Source organism: Cebus imitator, unplaced genomic scaffold, assembly GCF_001604975.1.
Source record: "Cebus imitator isolate Cc_AM_T3 unplaced genomic scaffold, Cebus_imitator-1.0 Scaffold74, whole genome shotgun sequence".
In the NCBI taxonomy this organism is placed as follows: domain Eukaryota; kingdom Metazoa; phylum Chordata; class Mammalia; order Primates; family Cebidae; genus Cebus; species Cebus imitator.
The window spans coordinates 1,138,187-1,158,323 of record NW_016107389.1 but is presented as its reverse complement, the minus strand read 5'-3'; the positions used below and the strand labels follow the sequence as shown (position 1 = coordinate 1,158,323).

At 38.6% G+C, this 20,137-nt stretch overlaps 1 protein-coding gene across 1 annotated transcript; it reads right to left on the bottom strand.

The window, feature by feature from the left end:
• Positions 1-2,274: 2,274 nt before the first annotated feature.
• On the bottom strand, positions 2,275-17,726 carry LOX (lysyl oxidase). Its single transcript, XM_017531859.2, has 7 exons — positions 16,823-17,726; positions 16,362-16,470; positions 14,869-15,006; positions 13,159-13,315; positions 9,617-9,712; positions 9,161-9,276; positions 2,275-5,896 (listed from the first exon to the last, which is right to left on the bottom strand). The coding sequence occupies exons 1-7, from the start codon at positions 17,451-17,453 to the stop codon at positions 5,890-5,892; spliced, it is 1,254 nt and encodes a 417-aa protein (XP_017387348.1). The 5' UTR covers positions 17,454-17,726; the 3' UTR covers positions 2,275-5,889.
• Positions 17,727-20,137: the final 2,411 nt, after the last annotated feature.

Genomic DNA, 20,137 nt, shown 5'->3' with positions numbered 1-20,137 from the left:
AATTATGCATAATGTAATTTTAAATATACAGAATGAATGAGCTGTGAAGAAAATGATTGTTTCACCTTAGTGTTATCAACAACTAAGATTTGTGAGAGAAGAGATTTTAATAAGTGATACTTAAAAGCATTCAAGTTATCTAACAAATAGGAAAGACCTATATTTTCTTCTAAATGACAGCATGGTTTAGAGAGTTAAATAATCCTTTCCACTGAAAAGGTCCTATTTAACCATGTTCTGTAGTTTTTAGAAAATGAGGCAGGAGGTCTGGGCATGGTGGCTCATGCCTGTAATTCCAGCACTTTGGGGGGCCAAGGCAGGCAGATTACAAGGTCAGGAATTTGAGACCAAACTGGCCAACATGGTGAAACCCCATCCCTACTAAAAAATACAAAAATTAGCTGGCTGTGGTGGCAGGCACCTATAATCCTAGCTACTGGGAAGCTGAGGCAGGAGAATCGTTTGAACCTGGGAAGCTGAGGTTACAGTGAGCCAAGATCATGCCATTGCACTCCAGCCTGGGTGACAATGCGAGACTACGTCTCCAAAAACAAAGAGAAAAACAAAACAAACCGAGTGAGGCAGGCAGTAAATTAGTGAGTTTCTGGTATCCGGTATCCTTGTGTCCTATAGCTCAAATGCTGTCACATTTATTTTAAATACTTTGTAAATGATCTCATTTCTACAAATTTAAAATTACTTAAGATGGTATATCCCAGAGTTTTCAAAGTAAAAATTGTGTATTACGATAATAAGTGCTATTTAAAAAAAAAGACTTGTGACAAAACAAATTTAAGAAACACTAGATAAAAAAGCATTTCTCTTTTTTTTATTTTTTTGAGATGGAATTTCCCTCTTGTTGCCCAGGCTGGAGTGAGTGCAATGGCGCAATCTCAGCTCACTGCAACCTCCACCTCCCAAGTGCAAGTGATTCTCCTGTCTCAGCCTCCCAAGTAGCTTGGATTACAGGCATTTGCTACCACGCCCTGCCCTTTTTTTTTTTTTTTTTTGGTATTTAGTAGAGACAGGGTTTCACCATGTTAGGCTGTTTGCAAACTCCTGACCTCAGGTGATCCACCCTCCTTGGACTCCCAAAGTGCTGGGATTACAGGTGTGCACCACTGTGCCCAGCCCAAAGTAGTTTCTTTACTGCAGGATTTCTCAGACACTTACATATGTTAAAAAGTATTGTGAATCTTCCAAAGTATGGAGAAGATAACGTTTCTCATACTTACTTAATATTGCATCCTTTTTTGAATATCTTGTGAAACTGGAACTCTTTAGTACATGCTTTAGGAAATCAATGTTCTCCTAATTCTATAGAAATACTATTTATTCTTCAAATTTAAAAGGAGTATGGGGAAAGGGCTCTGATTTTAAGCTACAAATTATGATGATGAAAGTGATTTATTCAACCTGTGTGTTAATCCTCTACTAATATCTGTGGTAAAGAGTAGAAATACTAACAAATGCATCACATGAAGGCAGACAGTTTTTCAGGAAAAAAAGGAAAGCTCTACCTAGCCCTATCTTTGGTTACTGAATTAATTAATGAACACCGCTCAAAACACCGTACACTGATGAGACAAAGGAAATCATCTTTTGAATTAATAACAAAAGCATATTCAGATGCTTTGCCTTGAGCAGGAGGTAGAAGCAGGAAATATGTGGTTTCAAGTATCACTGATATTCTACAACTCAAATCTGCAAATTGCTAGCCACGAGTCTACATCTGTTTTACCTGCACGACTCCTTAAGGATGAATTGTTTTTGTGGGTTAATTTTGTGTTTCCCACAACACATTTGCCCAAAGTTTGGGCCTGTTTGCCTTCTCAGGTTACCAGATTACAGGTTAATCTGGTGCATGTTTAAATAAGGATTACTATGATAGTAATGTGTCTCTTTACATAAATAATTTGTAGCTAGAAGTAGATGTATCCCCTAAATGAATGCGTGTATATGTGTGTTTATATCAATAGTCATATATATTTCTTGTAAACCCTAATTAAAGCAGTGTGATTGTTTCTGCAATGCCTGCTCTGTGTCCTCATAAGTGGCTGGTAATGGTGAAAAATGTTTATGTATGACAGTGTCTACTTAAAACGTCAGCTAGATTTTTAGCCATCATAGACAAATTTCTAGTCATGTGATCTTATTAACAATTTGTTAATACAAAAGGCGGTTAAGCAAAACCACCAACAGTACCCATGGCTTACAACATTTTAACCTAAAATGAAAATCAGATGATTTATATAACAACAAATGACTACTATAGACACTTGAAATCATTTATTCAAGGCATTTTTATATAATCTTGCAATCATAGTATAGATGTATAATAAAAGAATATGAGAATGCAAAGAAGAATATAAAGCCAATGTCAGAGCATTTAAAATAAGAGTTCTTCCAAAAAGTTACAAATGTCTTACAAATAACATTCCTGAAAAATTTGGGAGAAGCTAAAACTTCATTAAAAACATAACACCAAATGACATGTTACTTAGTTTATAGCAAGTAGTTTTATATTAATTAAACGTTGATATACCACAAGCTAAGACTCAATGTATTTTACATTCAGATTTAAATAACTCGGCACCATTTTAGCTTAGAGGATAAATGAAATGTTTAGTGTTTACAAGTGGCCCAGGAATTTTGATAGCTAGGAATGAGACTTACCTCCCTGATTGAATATATTTATTGTGAATGTGATTTCGAAAGAAAAAAATATAATAGAAAAAAGGGTACTTTTTAGTTATCAGTTAATACACTGATTAGTATCAAAACAAATTATTTTAAAAACATAATATCTCCTTACCAGGAATTCAATATTTTCAGGCAATCTGATAAAGCTCAACTCTCAGTGCCAGGAAAATTTTAATGAATTGCATTTCTTCTAGAATCTGAATATTGGGAATGTGTATAAGTGTGACTATCCTATGAGATTTCAAAGAGAAAAAAAGTTACTACAAATAATGTCTAGTGAGTAACTGGATGATAGAAATTGTAAATAATTATATAAAAATATACAGATTTTCTGAAAATAGGCAAGTTTTATGCTCATATATGTCATGCTACTGTTGGAAGACTGAGTGCGAGCCTCAGAGGTCAAATCATCTTTAACCCAGACTGTGGCCTGAATCATCGTGAGATCCCTAACGTGGCATATTGTAAACTCACTCATAAACTCAGAAATTATGTTCCCATTTAGTCCGTTTTTTTCCGTCTTTTTTAGTGTTAAAGCCGAATTCCTCTCAGTACTCAACATTCTTTTTATCATGTCCATTTCCTATTTTTTTAAAATGTATTTAGTGTTTGGTAAGACTGGTCTGTGTTCTTTATTTTATTAATCAATAACCTTCACCAACTAATCATTATCTTTGAGTTTTGGCAGTTATTCAGAGAAGAGAGTCAAAATTTAAAATAGTTCAAAGAAGTTCAAATATATTAAGTGTTAAATCAATACATCAAATTATTTGGATGTTGTTTAGAGGTGCCAGGAGGGGGAAGAATGTTCACATATGGAATAAGGAAATATTTTTAGCTTCCTAATTGAAAAATAATTGTCAAAATCAACCAAATAATAGGTGCTATATTTAAAAGGCAGACATTTCAGGGGTTAAAAACATTTTTAATTATTAGAAATACATACATGCATATAATTAACCTTTAATTTATTTTTAAAAATAAATTATGGTCATGAAAAACAATAGTACTTAAAAATGAAATTGTATAAACATGTAATTTTAGTTCTAGAAAATAAAATAAGATGAACCTTATGGGTAATAATGACATTTTTAATACTTATTGAGGTTATGGACAGTCTTTTTTATGTCCCAATGCATAGCATGTGAGTACCTGCCATATATTAGGCCTTCAAAAGATGATGGATGGATAGATATATAAAAGGCCCAATGAACGACTGTAAATGTATCTTTTCCTATATGTCCATGATGAAGTTGCCTAGGTTTTAACACAAGCTTAAGAATCAAAAAAATGATAGATCTGAAATCTGTAGATGCCAGTCTGGCTCAGTATTAATACTGACAGTAGTTTTTTTTGTTTTTAAAAAAGTAAGTATATTAAAATATCTCTGTTAGAAAAGATTACAGTTTGAAAGGATCATTCTACAATCTTAGAACTAAAAAGCAATTTAAGGCAAAGAGGTACATCAAAGAAGCTATTCCACAGCTCAGTTACTAGCTCAACAAAAGCTCTGTCTGTATTGTCTACTGGTAAGTGTGTGCCCTGGCGGATAAGGATCATATGTACCGCTATATCTGCCAGTTGATGACTGTCCATCTCTAGCTCCTCTAACCATGCTATGCACCCAGCAAGTGCACAATGATTACTAGTGATTGATGTTAACTTTACAACTCCATGACATGTAATACAGGATGTTGATGCACTTTTAAAATTCCACCTAAGGTGTTCTGGCACTGGAAAACCTTACTTAAGATTTTAATACTGGTTAATGTAGGAAAAATTCTGCGTAAGCACCACTAACTTAAAAGTGTAATTTCATTTCTTTCTGCACCCTGAATTTAGGAAAAAGCAAAATTCTCAAAATTCTATTATGGCACATGGTTTCACAGTTTAAAATGAAATCACAGCTGTCTCACTATGCAGCACAGTCCTTGGTTTTGCAGAAAGTATATTTTTCCTTTGTTACCAACCCTCAAGTATGTAATGCTATGTGCTTTGCTAATTTAGACTATATCTCAGACACACACATACACAAACATGGGTAACTGATTTCTGAATAACCCAGGATGATGTTCCTGTATTGCTCACTTATTATGTCATCTGTTCTAAATAATATACAGTTTTTAGCATTCCTCTCTTTAATAGCTGAACATCTTTTTAAAAATCTAAAAAAGTTGAAAAATCTTAAGATTTTTTTTCAGTTTTCCTTATTTGAGAGACAGTTGTGGTTTAGAGAGAACTTCTCTGTATGATTTTTATGTCAGCAAGAAAATTATATCTTTGGCAAATACTTTAATATATTTAAATGCATATTATCTCTGGATGTATCACATCAGTCATCAAAATGACTTCCCAGTTTCATGGCTGCCTTAGGTATACTAGTCCCCAGGATGGTGATATTAAGAATCCCACTTATAACATCTCTGCCCACAGCAAAGATAAAACAGTAAGAGGGCAGCCTCAAGAAATATCAGACAGGAAATTGGGCAGTTCCCTTACTTATTTGCTTCAAAACAAAAGTTGACTCAAGTCAAAATGAAATTGTGCACTTGAAAGAAAGAAAGTTATCTACTTATTTTTAAAATGTAAACATAATTTTTATATAAGGATGTAACTATCTGAATACATGTATTGCCATTTCTCTACTATATGGTAGAATTTCTTGACACCAATGGTATTGTGTTTGTTTCTTTCTCAGCACCAGATATGTCCATATGTATTTAAACAGTAGGAGCATTGTTTCTAAATTCATCTATGTTATGACATATATAAACCCATTATTATTATGTTTCACTAAAGTTCCAGCACTTTAGAAAAGTTTCAGTTCAAAGTCATTTTGGCTCATTCATTTAAATAATACTGACCCTTTTGCACTATAATTTCAAAAGAAGCATAAGAAATTTGGATTTCTTTGAAAGAGTCAAATATGCAATTACAGAATTGAAGCACTGTGTTGATTAACAAAGTGATGTGAATGATAAACATTAAAAACTTCCCAAGTAATGATGACTTAAGTGTTCAAAATCCAGTTATGTGCTTTGTTATTGAAAACAGTCCAAACAAAAATTCTTTTGTTGTTTTCTGTTCTCATTTTCAAAATACATAAATCCTACTGAAGTTAATCTAGTTTTTCCCACTTCAGAATATCAGGCACCGATTTATCCATTGGGAGTTTTGCCTTGCTTTCTAATACCTAGATTAAGAAGACAAAATAAGACAAATTATTAACCTGATAATATAATGAATAAGTAAAAGAGACAAATTTAAAGTCAACCTTTTAAAAACTTATGCAACAGTTTCCCTCCATCTAAGCAGCGATCATGTTGTGAAATTATGCACTAGTACATCATTTTAATAATAGTTTGAAGATAGTGACTATGTCAACAGCAGAGATGCCCGATGCCCACACTCTTCACATTTAGAAGCAAAGAAACTGCTTCTGAAACACTCAAGAGTACAGCAGGACTTTTGAGACCAGCAGCCCTGGTCCAGGTGAGTTCATTCCATGGAACAAGGGCGGCACGTCCACCAAGAAGCAGAGTCAAGGCCTCTGCTCCATCTTGAATTAGTCCTTCTCCAGTGTGGCTTTGGATGTAGAATAATGCATTAATAGGCAGAAACTGGACCAAAACTAATCAATCAAATATTGCTGTCTGTAAATGTGATCTTCATGTAAGGAAGTAAAAATTCACTTATTCCAAATCATAAACTATCCATTTCCAAGCAGTAAATGTTGTGAGGAAGCAAAAAAATTACATAGTATCTTATAACTGAAAGGGGCCCCAGAGTAACCTGGTCAGTACATTTTGTTTCAATGAGGAAAATAAAGGAAGGAGGGTACATTAACAGCACATGCCTATTTACTGAGTGGCTTTTACACATCAACAGAATGCTCTTAAACATCTAGCAGGAAAAGCAATCAGTGAGCTGATAAATGACTCTTCAGAGTCACACTCACTGCTGCTTACGCAGCCATCCACCAGGCTGACCTCATGGCCTTAGGCAAGTTACACTTCCTGCTCAGAAAGTTTCAGCCTCCCACTGCCTCCAGAATAAATTTTAGCCTGCTCTTCAGTGGTCTGTTTGATCTGACCCCAACGTACTTTTCACCCTTTTTGCCCAACTCGTAACTCTGTGAAATTGATGCTTTAGCCAAACTAGAAGACTTTTTTTTTCCAAACATGCCATGCAGTTTCCTCCTGCCATGCAAGTTGCCTGCGATGTTGACTCTCCTGGGGTTCCTTTCCTTAACTCTCCCCAGTGTGTTCCTCAGACTTCAAGGCCCAATTCAAATGTATCCTAAAGTCACTCCTGAAACTCAGCCCAGAGAGACCTCTCCTTTCTCTGAACTGATTCCTAGGAAGGGAGGCCTGAGGTGAAAGTCAAAATATAAGAAGCAAGCATTATTCTCCTGAAGGTGTGGGTTTGTTGCTTTTTTTTTTCTCAAGTATTCTATACCTTCCCCAATATTTGCACTCAGAATAAGTATAATATTTTATTATGATCACTAATTATGGGTAATTTAACTTTTTCATATTTTCCTCTGATCATATGGGTTATGAACATTCCACTTCAACCACTTCTGCAGTTTGTTATAGTCAGTAATAACCAGTTAAAAAATAAATCAACTCTATGTGGGTGACCACATCAGGAATCCATCTTGTATAGTCATCTTGCTGGAGCAATACAATAATATTTATTTCCTCTAAATATCTGGCAATAGCCAATCCAATGGATTCTACTGATTAAAAGCAAGAGACATTCTATGCAACAGTGGCCTCACCTCTCCAGACCTGTTTCTAGTGGACAAACTTGGAAGTTATCAAACTTATAGCAAAGGTCCTGATCTCACCACATTTTATTTTACCCCTCATGAAACTTTTTATATTGTATCTCTATTACAGTTATATGTGTATTTCTCTCACTTCCCTACTCAATTCCTTTACTCAAATTATTTGAGAAAGAAATTCATTAAATGTTGAATGAGAGGTTGCAAGGTGGCAGACCTGTACCTAACAATGGGTATACAACAGGGCAAGAGACTAGATCCCAGCTATCACTGTGTGGAGCAGGAGACAGTAAACAAAGAGATTCATAAGTAATTAACTGAAAATAGCATAATAAGTCTACAGCAGTATAGAGATTAGGAGTCTTATTTATCTTTGCATTATTCAGTAAAACAGTTGATGTTTAGGGCATCAACAAATGGTACAAAAATAAGAGTGCAAATGAATAAATAAATGGGGAATGGATGAGAAAATTAAGGAATTATAAAAATTAAGAAAAATTAACTAATCCATTTATTTAAGTGTAAATTATTTTCACTTAAATTATACTGATGTTCTGGGGGAGGGGGATGGTTAGTTATAACATGGAACCAACTCCACACAATATGGGCCATAAAACCTGCCAGGTTTTCTGTGCTGTGGGCATGTTCAGAAGAATATATGTGATTTTATTTTTTCAGTGCTATCCTTTGCTATCATAGGCTTCATCTATCTCTAATGTTATGACTTGTAAAGCACAGTCTCTGCTTCTTTATGTATAGAGTCCTAGGTTTTGTATCAGGAAGAAATTTCTATTAATTGTGGGTTTCTAGTATAGCTCTGCTATTCCTGTCTGTATGATCCAGAGGCACTGGTGGTTCTCCAGTGACAAAGCAAACCTGATGAGGGTTCAGTATCATTCCAATGGAAATAGTATTCTCATCGTTGGGAAGGGATAACTCAAGTGGCATATATAATTATAATCTAACCGCCAGCACCACTTGGGGAGGCAGGGCTTAAGGAGATGGGGCAGGACAGACAGGTAAGCAAGCAAACTTACCCAACTTTCTTTCATTATTTTCATCAAAGCACCTCCCTGTGAATAGCTATATGCTGGGATTCCTTTCAAGATTTCACTCAACGAAGAGTCTCAGAAGTAGGAATATTAGGAAAAAACCTCCACACACCTCAATCTTTTGCAGAGTATTTCCCTAGTATCCATGGTTCTAGATCGCAAATATAAGACATCTTGATTTGTACAGACCAGGGGGTCCGATCTCTTCAGTTCCTTACTTTTTGGCAGTGATTTTCAAATGTACTTTGAAGAACCCTAGGATTTCCTTCAGGGACTGAGGAAGGGGCAGGAAGCAACTATTGAGCTTCCTACAAGCTCACCCCCTCTATGTATTGCCTTCTGGGTGGACACTGTGGTCTGTTTATGTCTTCTCCTGAAAACTACACTTCTCCTGAAAACGAAAAACCTTAGTACATTCCCCTTTCCCTTACATTATGTAAAAAAAAAAAAAAAAAAAAAAAAAAAAAAAATCAGACTCCATACCATTTTCTGTCTTTGGTCTGCTTAAAAGAAAGCTACTGTAGTAGTAGAAACAGATATATTCTATGTGTAATGTTTGAGCATGAACAAAAATTATTTGTGACAACAATTACTTAGCTAAGCAAATAATACTTACGGTGAAATCGTGCAGCCTGAGGCATACGCATGATGTCCTGTGTAGCGAATGTCGCAGCGCACAACGTTGTTGGTATAGTCAGATTCAGGAACCAGGTAGCTGGGGTTTACACTGACCTGGGCAACACAAAGAGCCTTTCTGTTAGAGTTCCTCAGTATTGGTTTTTCCATAGGGCTACAACAAGTAAATTGTTAATGAAGGACTTAGCTAAATCAAGCAGGGAAGGGATTTTAACTTAAGTAGGTGGTTAAACTCTGGAGACGTTATGGAAAGAGACTGTGTATTTTCCCCTGAAGTTCTTTAAAATAAGACATATTATATTACATCAGATTGTTTAGAAATAGTTTGAGGATGTATAATTGCTTCCAATACCATGGTTATTTAACATTTGAATCCAGAGAAGAGGTCCCATTGATCTGCAACATAAATACATGATATATTTTCAAAGGTCTCTACCTTTAGGATATAGTTTCCAGGTTTTACATCTGTAATATCAATCCACTGACAGTCTATGTCTGCACCATAGGTATCATAACAGCCAGGACTCAATCCCTAAAATAAATAAAATAAAAAATTTAAAATGATGCTATGTGGTCAGACTATGTTAAATAATATGCTATTATTTGCAAATTAAATTTTAAGTTAGTACTTACAAGAGTATGACATAAAACTATACTTATATTTCATCTCCCTTGAGAAGTATTTATTACTCAGCCTTATAGCACCTCCAGCTAAAAAAGATACAGGACTAATATAAGTAGTAGTACGCCTCACTTCTTAAAAGTGTCATAGATCACCAGAGATAAATGCAATCTGAGGTAACAAAATAGGCCTTCTGGCAAAATTCTAGAATTTTAACAGTTTAGGAATAAAGGCCATGTAATAATTAACTTAGCTCAAATGTCCTCTTAGTGAAATCCTCCCCAACTTCCCCTTTTGGAAATTACCTCTTGTACTTTGAACATCTATGTTTTTTACTGTGGATAGCTTTTACAGTGTTTCTCCCTTTTTGCTTCGCATTATAATCATGCTATGTAAGCATATAGATAACCAGAGGCTATAAGTTCCCTAAGGATGGAGTCCATGTTGCACCTTTGAATAACTAACATTTATTAAATAGTATGTTGCAGAAACAATTTTAAAAATCATATATATATATATATGTGTGTGTGTATATATATATATATAGATAAATTCAATTTTAGCACATGGGGTGCAATTATTGTCTCCATTTCATAGATGAAAAACTGAGGCACACTAAGATCAAATAACTTACCAAGGGTATCCAGCTAGTAAGTGGCTAAGCTGGTTTTGAGTTTAGGCAATCAAGGTCCAGAGTCCCTTTTCTTAACTACCACACTACACTATATCTCATGCAGTCACCGAAATACGACATATTTTGTTGAATTGAAGGGGTAAATGCATGACTAAATTGATAAATGCCACATCACTCTACTTGCTAAAATATTCACATCAATTAGTAAACGAGTGCCTTCTACAGGCTGGGAGGAGAAAATACTACTAAATACAGTTCTTGCTTTTAAGAATGTTATAGTCAGGAGAAGTTTTGTCAAATTGGAATCTATAGGTATATTCTTGATTCCATTATTTCTTCACAAAAAGTTTTAACTTGTATTTTCATTCTAATAGTAATTTAAATTTGAAAGTACATGCTAGATTTTATTTTAACTCAACACTGCCATTCAATTCTGGCAACCAGTATGGCTTTGCTGTTTAAGATCACTTTGGTCACCGAAGTGACAGTAAAATCACCTTAACATGCTCTACCAATGGTGGTTTAGCTGCAGCTTGATTTGAGAAGAGGAAGGGAGAATCGTGTTGCTGTACAGCACACAATAGCACAGACAGGCCAAATTCAAAAGGGTCAAGTGCTGCAGCAGTGAGACTCATATTCTATTGTTACCATCTAGATTCCTATCTTGATCCATATATCACTTAACAGTATGTTGAGTAGTAAACATAAAATGAAGAATTTTTGGTCTGATTCCAGTATACAATTCTGATTCTGGCATATAATACATACTCAATAAATGTTAGCTATTACTTCTACTACTACCACAATGTTCATGACATTATAAAGGATTCATTGGATTAGATATTCATTTAAGATGGGTTTAAATAATGCTTGAATGCTTATCTTGCCTTCAAATAGACAAAAGAACTTCAAAAAGGCTGACATTGGGACTCTAGAATTCGACAGCTGGCAGAATTTAAGAATAAACTTTGATTATGTGAACAGGCAAACAAAGACTTGAGTTACTAAGGCTATTGAGCAAATAGGCATTTCATATAGGCAAAGTCAAAATATAAAAACAGATTAAATGCATAATGTTAGCTGAAGCTATCTAAATCAGTAATTTGAGTTTTAGCAATACATGCTATTTGTTACATTAAATTAAGATTAATGCAGCTGTTTTAGTTTTGTATATATTTAATGTGTAAATTTTTGTCTCAGAACACAGGAGTTATTAAAATATAAAAGTGTAAATCTAAAGAAGTTATACCTAGTTTTATGCTTGAATACATTTAAGCAGCATTACAATAAAAGTAATCTAAGTCATTGGGTGACTGAGAGATTATTTTTTCCTTTAAATGAAGTCCATGTAAAAGAAACATTGGTTTAATGAAAAAAAAATATGTAAATCACTCAATGCAAGATTTAGTGAATAACGGTTAAAAAGGACATATACAGATGATTAACAAGAAAGCTACCATATAAAATGAAATGGGGTCACTGCAAAGAAGTGGGGAACTAGAAGTGCAATAAATATCCACAATCCCAGATTCAAATACATCGGAGTGAGCTGTCCAGAGTGCCTCTTTTTGTAAATGGAGTGAATAAACTCAAGGTCCCTTGTACACGTGGCGCTACAGAACATGCAGATCACTGAAAAGGGAATCTCTGTACTCACACATGAATAATGTGTGGGTAAGTTACTTCTCCTCTTTCTTAAATAAGTACTGTCCTGGGGCATGTAGAAGTTAACCTTTCCCCCCCAATTGCTACGATGGTCTAAGCTCAGAAAAAAAAAGCAATGGTAACACTGAGGTCACCAAACAGCTTCCTGCCACAGCCCTGGAATTTGCTTCCAAGATGCCAGCTGCTGATCCCTTTGTACCCTGAGTTATGTAAATTCACTGCCTTTTGCCAAGATCTGGGTGGGAGTCAAATTATAATGTCCTTTTACAAATTAGGGTTTCATATGGAAATACTGACATAGCTTTTAACTGACACACATTTTCCAATTATAAAACATACAAACTGCTTAGTTCAGCACTACTTTAAAAAGTCCATCCAAACAACATCTGACATCAATTATACTGTAGATTTAAATATATATGTGTGTGGAAAAAGAAATGGTGTCCTTCTGCTTCTATTTGCATTATTAAAAGAGACAACTTTTTAAAGTGCGTATGAAGAAATTTATTACCCCTTCATTTGGTAACCCCAACCACTATTTTATTTTCAGCATAAAATAGAAAGAAGGAATGGTTTCACAGGTGAAAAAACATAGGCATCTTTTTTTACAGTTATTTACTAAGCCAGTCAAGGAATAGAGAATGGGTGCATATGTTTTCAACCATTCAGACTTTTTCAGAGAGCAAATTTCTGTTCTTCATTGTGGAGCATAATAAGGACGCACACTGACCTGTGATCATGAACAGGGGTTATATGCATAACTGGAAACACTTTAAAAATAATTTGGATCATCAAGCCATCATTTGCCTTTTCCCAATTATTTTCTATCTTGACAACATGGCCCCCAAATTGAAACACTTTATAAAAGAGAGGTGAGCGGAAAGAAAATACTAGACTCATGGGGTGTATCATCTACATTTTTCTTTGAGAACAGTCTCTGTAACCTTTTGATAAAAATGTATGTTCTTAAATAGCCTAAATGCTATTTAAGGCTAACAAATGGGAGATGACCTGTTTTCTGAGGCCTGAGGTTCCTGATTTCAGGGTGCCAACATACCTGTGTGTGTGCAGTACATGCAAATCGCCTGTGGTAGCCATAGTCACAGGATGTGTCTTCTAGACAGAAACTTGCTTTGTGGCCTTCAGCCACTCTCCTCTGGGTGTTGGCATCAAGCAGGTCATAGTGGCTAAACTCATCCATACTGTGGTAATGTCTAACGTCCCACAAAACAAAAAGATCAGTTACATACAGAGAAAATAATGAAGATATTAAATGACTTCTCTCATGGCTTCACAAATTTGTTTTCACATAAAATTGAGACCAAGTTTATCTTCTAGAAGAGAGATTCATGCTAGTTTTATTTATCTATTTATTTATTTTGCCCCCCCGCCAGGACATATATCTATCAAAATTATAAGGTCTAACTTTGCTATTAGGACAAAAGACTTAGTCCGGTATTTTGCTTTCTTATTGCACCCTGTTTCGTCTTTGAATATTAACTAGAAATAAGACAATAAATTATCTGTGCTTAAGTCAAACTCGCCATGTGTTCTCTAGCATACTTCTCTTGGCTGCCACTGCTGTTTCATCCCCCTCCACCCAAAAAAAAAAAAGGCAGCAGCACATGACTTTTGTGAGGTTTCTATGAGATTTTTAAAAATTGAGTTCTCACACATTTAAAATCATTAGTGAAAAGCAAAGGAGATATCATGGCATGTTTTATCTACCATTATTACTTAAATAGTATACACTTTTATTTAGAAATAAAATATTTCCATTTTATCAGGAAATTAGGTGACTTATATATACTTTTGTCATTTCATTAAATAGAAGGTGCTCAGCTGTTCATCTTCTCACATAAGTTAAAAACAATGAGGACTGGCTTGGATTTCAGGAAGAAAGCTTAAAGCCACACATCAGGATTTCCTGACAATAAACACCCAGGCAAGTTACTAAGGCAAATATAGAATTGCCTTATGTGAAAATCCTTTATTTTATTGATTTTTTGAAACCCAGACTGGAGTGCAGTGGTACAATCTCAGCTCACTGAAACCTCCACCTCCCAGGTTAAAGCGATTCTCCTGCCTCAGCCTCCCGAGTAGCTGGGACTACAGGTGCATGCCACCATGCCTGGCTAATTTTTGTACTTTTAGTAGAGACGGGATTTCACCATATTGGCCAGGTTGGTCTCGAACTCCTGACCTCGTGATCTGCCCGTCTTGGCCTCCCAAAGTGCTGGGATTATAGGCATGAGCCACTGAACCCGGCCAAAAATCCTTAAACTTAGGATAGTACAGGCAAGTACCTTGGGTTTGCTACAGGTCTTTTAAAAGATGGAAGAAGATCCTTGTGAGCTCATGGGGTATATCATCTACATCTTTCTTTGAGAATTGTTTCTGAATCCTTGTGATAAAAAACGTGTGGTCCTATGCAATGCTCTTTAATTCTAACTAACTGTAGATGATCTTGGCTGTAATGGACTTTAAAAGAAATCCTACCTGTAATGTATTGGAGTAAATTTTATTGAAGTCAATTGCTGTATTCTATCAACAGCTTTAATAAGCTGGACTTCCAAGTTTCCATTTCAAAAGATAACAGGATCTTATGGTTGATGGGTTATGTCAAATTACACAGAGAAAAATTCCAAACATAAATAATAGCAATTTTCTTTCTTTAGGTAAGAAACAAGACTTGCATTTGTGATATCAAAAATCACCTGAAAATGAAAAAGCAACACAAAAATACCCAGTAGGTCCATTTACTTACTGGTGACAACTGTGCCATTCCCAGGAATATCTTGGTCGGCTGGGTAAGAAATCTGATGTCCCTTGGTTTTTCACTCTTTGGGGAAATCTTAGCAGCACCCTGTGATCATAATCTCTGACATCTGCCCTGTATGCTGTACTGTGATTTTGAAAAAAAGGAAAATTATTATATTCATAGAAAATTAAAGACAAAACTACAAATAAAACTCCATTATATAGTAGTGACAATCCTCCTTCCCCAACTAGACTATCAGTTCCAAGAGGCTAGGGCATTTTGTTTATTTTGTTCATTGCTGAATCCCAAGCTCCTAGAACAGTCCTGGAGTACTCGGAGATCAATGAATATTTGGTGAATACGTGAATGAATAACCACTATGGAAATCCACAGATCTTAACAGCAAAAACATAATAAATTGGCATTAAAAATCTACATGTCAGAAGTAAACTTTGTATCTAAAATCAATTCAAGTATAATCATATGAATGAGTGAAACCAACATGGAAATAACCCCCAATAAAAAATAACTCACAGATATGAACTTCAACCTTAACAAAACTTTTAAAATAGTTAATAAGCTGCAAATTGAGGAAATAACTCTAAAAGAGCATACCCAGATTTAAATGAATAATTTTGTAACTTCACTATCCCTAAACAATGGCAGTACTGTAAAAACATCATAGGGAGTTCAATGGTGTGAGTGATGCAAGACTCAGGAATGAAAATGACCTTGGATTTCTTCACTTCCTTTAGCCTGACAATTATAAAGGGTCAAAGTGGAAGAAATGTACAAATAAACATCACTGTGTTCCCACTAATATATTTAGTGTGGATATATGTTCAGATGGTATTGATGACCTTATTTTACATCTTAAACTTTTGGTTATATTTTTATTAAAACATCTTTTGCTCCCTCTGCTGTTTCTCAGCAGTAAACGCATAGAACCCCAATCCCAGAGTTACTATTTTATTTTAGAATAGTGGAAAAATAAAGCTTTTGCTCACAGTCTTATTCTGGCTAAAGTAATACCAAAACAACCAAGTTTATCGTGGTCTCAAACAAAAGAGGAAAACTAAGTCTTTATCAGAGAGGCTACGATGGCAAATTTGCCCCCAGTCTTTCAAGGGGGTATTAGCACACTGTTGCATGACAATAAATTTTTTGAATTACTGTATAGTTGTTTTATTAAAAGTGATTCGAAACAATTGACTCCAAAGTTTAAGTATCTTGGAAAAAGAACATAAGACTTTCAGTCTCCAGGATAAAGGTTTGCTCCACCTCTCTGATTTGTGCTGCAGTTTGAGACAGAACCCACAGAAATCTTCAAAATATTAACTCTCCATTCAGGTCAGCACGCCCAGGAGGTCACGTCCCACTTCCCAGCTCTTGACCCACTTCCTAACACTTGTCTGCGGGGAACAGCAGTCAGAACCAGGCACCAGAGCGCCCCCTGAAGGAAGACCGGGGAGCGGAGCCTCAGACAACTCAGCCCGTACCTGGCCAGACAGTTTTCCTCCGCGGCGCATCTCAGGTTGTACATGGACATCTTCTGCACGTACGTGGACGCCTGGATGTAGTAGGGGTCGGCCACCAGGTCTGGGAGACCTAAACGTCAGCAGGCGACGGGCGCAGCAGTGAGACACCCCGGCGCCCCCCGCTCCAACTCCCTACCCCTCTAGGTCGCTTACTCCTCACCCTTCGCCCACTGGGACTGCAGAGTGGGGCTGAGGGCAGCAAGAGAACTGGGGACGCCCGGGGCTGCAAAGCAATGTGAAAAGGAAGCAGGAGGGGCAAGACGCGCGGTTTGCACTAGATTCCAGGGCTGCCTCTGCAGGAGCGGGGGGAGGGATCGGATCTGCGAGGACCGGGGCCCGCCGCGCCCAGGCAGCCACGTCGAGAAGCCACATAGTCGGGGACCAGGTGCACGGGTGCTTCCAGCGGCATTGGGGGAGCTTACCGTACTGGAAGTAGCCGGTGCCGTATCCGGGCCGGTACCTGCCCCCGGGCCTGGGCCTTTCGTAAGTATCGTAGTAGTTGTAATAAGGGTTGTCGTCAGAGTACTTGTAGGGGTTGTACGGGTCGTCGCCCACCATGCCGTCCACGCGGCTGGGCGGCTGCAGGGTACTGAGCGCAGGGACATCTCCCGGCGCGGTCTCGTTCTCCGCGCGCGAGGCGCCAGAGTCCCGGGCTCCAGACGACGAGTATCCAGCTTGGAACCAGTGGCGGGCGGCGGGCCTGGGGCGGCCGGCGGTGACTCCAGATGAGCCCGCCGTCCGCGCCCGCGCCGCGGCGGTGCGGTTGTCGCGGATCAGCAGGATCGGAGTGCGGGGCTGCTGGGCGGAGGCGCCGGCGGCTCCCGGGACGGCGGCACCCGGGTCCCGGCGGCGCTGAGGCTGATACTGTGAGCCCAGGCTCAGCAAGCTGAACACCTGCCCGTTGTTCTCCCATTGGATCTTCTGGCGCCAGGCGCCCTGAGTCGCCGCAGGCTCGCGCGGGGGCTGCCGTTGGCCGGCGGCGGGCGGGGCGCAGCGCACGAGCGCGCAGAGCTGCAAAGGCCCGAGCAGGAGCACGGTCCAGGCGAAGCGCATCGCTCCTTTTGCCGGATTGGCCCCACTCGAGGAGGACGTGGCTCAGAGAAAATAAAAACGGGGCTCAAATCACGTGAGGGAGGGAGAAATCTTCAAACAAGGAGGCGAGCGGAGCACGGGTTTCTCAGTCTTCCCCAAGCAATGCCAAGGGTGGGATTAGACCCTTCCCCAGTCAAGGCGGCTGCTCGGACGTGGCACCCTTCTCTTTCCCCTTTCCCAGTCCTGGAAGGCAACGCGGAGCGGCTCACCAGTCCTGGAGAGCGGGCAGTGTCTGGAGTGAAGGAAGGAGGAGAGATTTTAAACTTTCTGGCACGTTTGCAAAGTTACACAAGCCGTTCTGGCCCGGCCGCCCCTCAGCTATTTGTTCACGTAATGCGATTGGAAACGTGCAAGGCGGACAGCTCCTCGCCTCTGCCCCTCCCTCACTCCCCTCCCTGTCCTCCTCCCCCCAGACACGTTGCACAGGGAGCGTTAAGGGGAAAGAACAAAACGGAACACACATCCTGAGACACACTGCCTTAATCTGGGGCGAACATGCAGGAATTTCAAAAAACTCAGACAGGCGAAGGCAGCCAGGCCGTGGGGCGACGCCAAAATATGCACGAAGAAAAATGCTATTAGGTCACCAGCCCTTGAGAGGCGGGAAGTCGGGAGGTTGGGAGGGTGCTGGGGGGCGAGAGGGGGGCGGGGGAGGATTGTGACTAAAGTTTATCCATAAAAGAGTTAACCAGACACATTTCCCAACGTACACTCACTCGCTTTTATGGGAAGCGCCCTCAGCAAATAAACCCCAGGATATCAAATTTTGTTTTTCTGTGTGTAGGTAATATGAGAAATGGGTTACAAATTTGTTTCCTACAGTGAATATTTTAATAACCAAAAGTGAAATTTTACAGGGAACAAAGCCAGCTAACGCTGCAGCGATGAATAAACCTGTCTCTTTTTCAAAATGCCGGCCTGATTTGTACTTTGAGTGGAAGTGGAGAACCGTCTTTCATCTCTGCAGTGTCGGCAAGAAAGATTCATTAAAGACCAGAACAAGTCTGCAGGAGAGAACACTCAGAAGGCATGTTCACATATGCATTCTATGAGACTTTTTTCTTTCTTCTTCATCTTATAAGGAGGTTTGACTTTGGATTTTTTAAAAAATCAAATCACCCCTGTTAAATACTGAAAGTCAGTAAAACACCCCATGCTGTTTGATTTATCGTCCAATTTAAACAAAGGGGTTGCTGAAGAAACATTTTGGTAAAGAGAAGGAAGTAGGTGTGGTCAGAAGAGAATATAGGTAGGGGGATAAATTATGCTGAATGGAAGGAGATGCTTAATGGACCAGTTATTCATATACCACTCAGGATTTGGGCAGTGCTAGAAACCTGGCAACGAAAAGCAGCTACTAAACGGTCTGATTTAACATTACTACTCAAAACCAGATTTTGGTGACCATTTTAATGGTCTCATCATTTGGGCTGTTGTCCAGACATACTGCAATATTCGCATACCTCTTTAGTCTCTGTCTCTCTATATTTAATCACCATATTTTGGTGGTGTGGTGGACCTCTGCTGATTTGACTGCCTCACATCCATTTCCCTTTTATTTCTAGTAAGAACAACGGATTTTCCTTTGGCAGGCTTCCTGTCCACCCCCCTCAGTTGCATAGTAGAAGGACTGAGCATTTGTGAGACTTACCCACTTCAAGTAGTAGTGACCATGAGATCCAAGTTTGGCTAATCAAACCATCTCTCTAGATGGTCTGATTTTATCTGGGATCTGAATCTTGAGCAGAAGGACACTGTAAAAAATGTTGCTCCTTAAACTACTAAAGAAAGTGCCCAGGCCAGGTGCAGTGGCTCAAACCTATAATCCTAACACTTTGAGAGGCTCAGGAGGACAGATTATTATCATTGGAGGTCAGGAGTTTGAGACCAGCCTGGTCAACATGGTGAAACCCCATGTCTATTAAAAATACAAAACAACAACAACAGCAACAACAAAATAGTTGGGTCTGGTGGCACACGCCTGTAATCCCAGCTACTTTGGAGGCCGAGGCCAGAGAATTGCTAGAACCCAGGAGGCGGAGGTTGTAGTGAGCCAAGGTCAGGCCACTGCACTCCAGCCGGGGCAACAGAGTGAGACTACGTCTAAAAAAGAAAAGTATCCATTATATCCTGCCACACGGATCCCCCTCTCCAGGCTACTTTAGGGGAGCACATTCTGAGACCTGGTTCTTTAGCATTTCCTTCTTTCTTTCTTTCTTCCTTCCACCCCCCTTTCCTTTGTGACTGAACATGGTCAGACTCAATTTCTGTTGTTTTCCGCCTAAGAACCCTGATTGACACTGAGCAGGGTGTGGCTGCTTCTGTCAGCTAATCAGATCACATAATTCTCAGTCCAGGGTGATGGGTTTGGTTCAACTTGAGTCTAGTCAGATTTCTCCTGCCCATGACCACACAGTATCCTTGGTCACAGGGAAATATCACATGGAAGCTTGCCAGTGGGTTGGCAAATCTGCTTATATGATGTTTTGCATTTGAAGATGAATATTCAAGTGCAATTCCCTCTGATGGCAAGTCAACAGTGATATCTCACTCACCTTATAAAGGTCAGAGTCATCCCTAGCTGTCATTTTACAGACTTGCTGCGGTGCTTAAAATTAAACTATTCAACTCCTCCAAACCCACTA

What these genes read in the sequence shown, in the direction of transcription:
- LOX (XM_017531859.2), bottom strand. Translation starts at nt 17,453, where the DNA reads ATGCGCTTCGCCTGGACCGTGCTCCTGCTCGGGCCTTTGCAGCTCTGC. An exon ending in GAGGAAAACTGTCTGGCCAG is followed by an intron (nt 15,007 to 16,361) that starts GTACGGGCTGAG and finishes TCAAAATCACAG; the next exon opens with TACAGCATACAGGGCAGATG. An exon ending in CTGGAAACTATATCCTAAAG is followed by an intron (nt 9,277 to 9,616) that starts GTAGAGACCTTT and finishes TGTGTTGCCCAG; the next exon opens with GTCAGTGTAAACCCCAGCTA.